General features: G+C 40.2%; 1 protein-coding gene across 1 annotated transcript in view; it reads left to right on the top strand.

Moving 5' to 3' along the window:
- The window catches only part of LOC106868204 (activin receptor type-1), a 48,898-nt gene that overhangs the window by 31,991 nt on the left and 12,198 nt on the right, over window positions 1-4,709 (top strand). The window contains exons 4-5 of the mRNA XM_014913366.2: window positions 638-859; window positions 2,913-3,143. Of these exons, the coding sequence (XP_014768852.1) occupies window positions 638-859; window positions 2,913-3,143 (453 nt within the window). The remainder of the gene's footprint in view (window positions 1-637; window positions 860-2,912; window positions 3,144-4,709) is intronic.

Raw genomic sequence — 4,709 nt, 5'->3', positions numbered from 1 at the left:
AACAACAGCCAGCATTGGTCAATAGAAAAGGACCAATTCTTCTCCACGACAATGCTCGGCCGCATGTCATACAACTGACCCTGCAGAAGTTGAACGAATTGGGCTATAAAACTCTGCCTCGTTCGCCAGACCTCTCGCCTACTGACTACCACTTTTTTAAGCATCTCGACAACTTCCTGCGTGGGAAATGCTTCAAAAGCCAAGACGATGCCAAACACACCTTCAATGACTTCATTACCACCAGAACGCAGGATTTTTATGTTACTGGCATAAATAAACTTGTTTCATGTTGGCAAAAGTGTGTTGATTCTGATAGTGTTTATTTCGATTAATAAAGTTTTCTTTGAGCCGAGATATGTGCATCTGAATTTAAAGGTTAAAAACCGCAAGACCTTTCTTGACAACCTAATACATTTCTTCAACTAATATTTTACTGAAGTCGGCAAGCTTTCAGAATTGTTAGCATACTGGGCACAATACTTAGCAACATTTCAACTCTCCTTATGTTCCGAGTTCAAATTCTGCAGAGGTTTGACTTTACCTTTCATCATTTCAGGGTTGATAAAGTAAGTACCAGTGTAATCGACCCCTGCCTTGCGCCAAAATTTGAAATCAAAATTTTACTTGTTTGTTTCAGCAAGAGGAGGATCTGAAGGAATGGACCTAACTAATACCGTAGTCATCACAATATGTGTTGGAGTGATCCTTCTGTTGCTGCTTATTGCATTCATCTACTTCTGCCAACGCCGGTCACAGATCTACTTGCCTGCTAACTCCACAGTTGACCGCTTCCAGGCCATGCAATGTGGCAGTCTGCGCAGTCTTATTGAAGACTGGTCCCCTTCTGGTTCTGGTTCAGGTCAGTTTGGACATTTTTGATGTTTTGTTTTTCTTTGTTGATAGTATTTATGATAATGCTGATGGTGATGATAGTCATCATTATCATTATCATCAGCATTATCATTATTGCTATTTGTGTATGTGTACCCTCTACAAACACCACCACCACCACATCCAGCTGTAGAATCCATGCTGTAACTGACATTTGGCGCTTGGTGCAGTTCCGGTCAAACTGTCCAACCCATGCCAGCATGGAGAATGGATGTTAAATGATGATGATGTAATTTGTAGTTTTGGTGTGTCTGTGTGTGTCACATGTATATGTAATTGTTTGTGTAGTGTGTATGTTTGTGTGTAATATATGTATTTGCGTGTGTGTAAGGATAGGCAGCAGGCATTGTCACGTGGCTAAGAAGTTTGCTTTGCCAGCATCTGGTTCCAGGTTCATTCCCATCATGTGGCACTATGGACAAGGGTCTCCTATTATAGCCTTGAAACTGGAAATGGTTGGCAGAAACGGTTTGGAAAGCCATAGTGAGTGTGTTTGTGTATGAGTGTGTTTGTGTGTGAGTGTTATGTGTGAGTGTGTTTATGTGTGTGTTTGTGTTTATGTGTGAGTGTTATGTGTGTCTCTACCTTCCCGGTTGTGTGTTGATATTGTGTACATCCTGAAAAGATGGAAAACCTTGACCCCATTTAGACCAGTGATTCTCAACCATATTATACCTATGGATCTCTTTGATCCTTATTTTACTCTACTGGACCCTTACAACTATTTAATGTTTAAAGAGAAACTTACATTTTTTTAATTATATATTATTAGGAATTTTATGAGAAAATTCTTAGAATATGTTGTGTATTGTAGAAGTATAACCGATTTGGTAGTGACATAAAACTGCCTCAGCAAGTTTTGTTTGCTATCATAGAAAAGGCAGATGTATAAAAGATGATGATGATGAAGTTGGTGGTTGTATGACTTCAGCATGTTGAACAAATAGTTAAGTGCATGTTGCTATAGGGAGCACTCCGTCGGCTACGAGGGAACTGCTTGCTCGTGAAATTAATGTGCAAGTGGCTGAGCACTCCACAGACACGTACGTGTACTCTTAACGTAATTCTCAGGGAGATTCAACGTGACACAGTGTGACAAGGCTGGCCCTTTGAAATTCAGGTACTACTCATTTTTGCCAGCTGAGTGGACTGGAGCAACGTGAAATAAAGTGTCTTGCTAAAGGACACAACACATCGCTGGGAATTGAAATCACGACCTTACAATCGTGAGCCGAATGCCCTAACCACTAAGCCACATACCTTCCCATGCATGTTGCTATATATAGGTGATAAGTGCAAAATAATTTTTAATCAGTTGAAATTGTAGCTAGAATGAGAAGAAAATTATTTTGTGTTGATGAAGTCTCACAAGGGATGAGAGAGAGAGAGAGAGAGAGAGAACTTTCTGAAATTTCAATTGACCAAAATTTAAAAGGTGGTGTTAATTTTTTGGCAACTCCCAGTATTTCTGCTATAGAGTTCTTTGGTCATTTGGCAAGCAATACTGGACAGGTAATAGCTTCTATGTCAGTGTGCTGTGTCCGAGTGATGAAACTGTTGGCTTGTCTCTTGTATGATAAAAACAAACAAACTGGCACTGGTTATGATGACAAAGGTTCCAGTTGATTTGATCAACAGAACAGCCCACTCATGAAATTAACGTGCAAGTGGCTGAGTACTCCATAGACACGCATGCCCATAACATAGTTCTCAAGGAGATTCAGTGTGATACAGCGTGACAAGGCTGACTCTTTGAATTACAGGTACAACTCATTTTTGCCATCTGTGTGGACTGGAGCAATGTGAAAATGGACTCGGCATGCTGCTAGGAACTGAACTCACGACCTTACGGTCATGATCTGAATACCCCTAACCACTTGACCACATACCTTCACTAACAGTTATATACTGGTGTCAATCCAATCTATCCCATCCTGTTTCTCCACAAAACTTTGTGTGTCAGTATGAACAACCCTTATCTGTCAGTTGTGTCACGATGCAATCTTCTCTTCTTGTTGCAGGTCTTCCTCTCCTTGTTCAACGAACCATAGCAAGACAGATACGGCTAATAGAGATTATTGGAAAAGGCCGTTATGGTGAAGTGTGGCGGGGACAGTGGCGAGGGGAGTCGGTGGCGGTGAAGATCTTCTCCTCACGAGATGAACGTTCGTGGTTTCGTGAGGCTGAAATTTACCAAACAGTGATGCTTCGTCATGAGAACATTCTTGGTTTTGTTGGAGCTGATAATAAGGGTAAGAAACTGGATTTTGGTAAAGTAAATATTGGTTCAGTCTCAGTGGCAGCTTAAGAAATTCTTTAAAAATATCCCTTTAAAAAAAAAAAAAAAATTTTTAAGCAGCAATGTGGCCAATGCTGGTGTTGTGTAACTGGCAGCCATGCTGCTGTCTTGGAACTAGCACCCATGCTGGTGGCATGTAAAAAGCACTTTTCAAGTGCTGGGCCTCATGGGGGCAATAACAAATGACAGAACTTTGACAATTTGCTGTGCTTGAGAAGGAAGATCTATCAAGCCAAGTGAAATTGTAGTCGTGGTAGATATTGGTGTTATGCAACTGTTAACCTGTGCTGGTGGTGCATAAAAGCATCTGTTACACTCTTGGGAGTGGTTGGTATTAGGAAGGGCATCCAGCCATAGAAACCAGCCCCCTCACCTTACCAACCCTGACCAAACTGTCTAACCCATGCCAGCATGGACAACGGATGTTAAATGATGATGACATCAGAATTTAATCGCTCCCTGAAATTTTCCATCCTAATCTTATGGTGGTTACTATGGTGTTAGAGCATCATCTGCCACTAGGTTGCCTAGGTAACAAAAGCTATCAACAACTACTGTGGAGTTTACTAATCACTGAAAAATATTTAATCTCACTAATGTTTAACTGAATAAATATATTATCATTGTAGCGTGGAAGGTGTTTATAAGCCATTTAAAATAACACACAAAAACCGTTAGATTCACTTCCGAAATATATTATCATTTATTTCATTTAAATTGTTTTGTCCACCTAAAATTCTTCAAGGCAGTGTCCCAGCATGGCCACAGTCTAATGAGTGAAACCATGCCAGATCATATTGGAGCCTGGTACAGCCTTCTCTCTTGCCAGCCCTCAGTGAAACCATCCAACCCATGCCAGCATGGAAAGTGGACGTTAAACGATGATGATGATGATGATGATGCTGTTGCTCTACTCATAGCGATGTATGACTGGCTGTGTGTAAACATCGGACTGAGTAAAAATACTCCTACATGATCTAAAGTCTGGCCCTGTGCCTTGTTTGCTGTGAATGCGTGAGCGGAATCTTTAGGATTGCAAAAAATCAAACTAAGACTTACCTCCCACTGTTCTATGCGAATAATGTCTGGATGTTCTGGTACCATTTTAATGAAAATGCAAAGGTGGTTTATCAATTCAAAAATCGATCTCCATGAAATAATCATACTTTCTGATTTTTGAATGCTAAAAACCTTCTTCATGAACGTCTTTGTAATCCTGAAAAATATTGTAACCCTTGGTCCAGCTGTCTGGCCATGGAGAGGGAACAAACAAAGAGACAGACATACACCCATTATAGTAAGATAGCAAATCTGCCCATTTACAATAGGAAATAAAGGGATAGTATCACAAATTTAAACCCTCTAAATTTATGAACTATATAGGGATGGGGGTGGAAATTTTAACCCCCCCCCCCCCCAAAGATGATTTATTAATACAAAATTCAATATCCACTAAATAATCATACTTTTTCACATTTTTTTTTCCTGCTAAAAACCTTTCTGATTACCTCCTTTGTAA

This window comes from Octopus bimaculoides, chromosome 10 (assembly GCF_001194135.2).
Source record: "Octopus bimaculoides isolate UCB-OBI-ISO-001 chromosome 10, ASM119413v2, whole genome shotgun sequence".
NCBI lineage: Eukaryota > Metazoa > Mollusca > Cephalopoda > Octopoda > Octopodidae > Octopus > Octopus bimaculoides.
The sequence above is the reverse complement of the archived record's forward strand: the minus strand, read 5'-3'. Positions and strand labels throughout refer to the sequence as shown.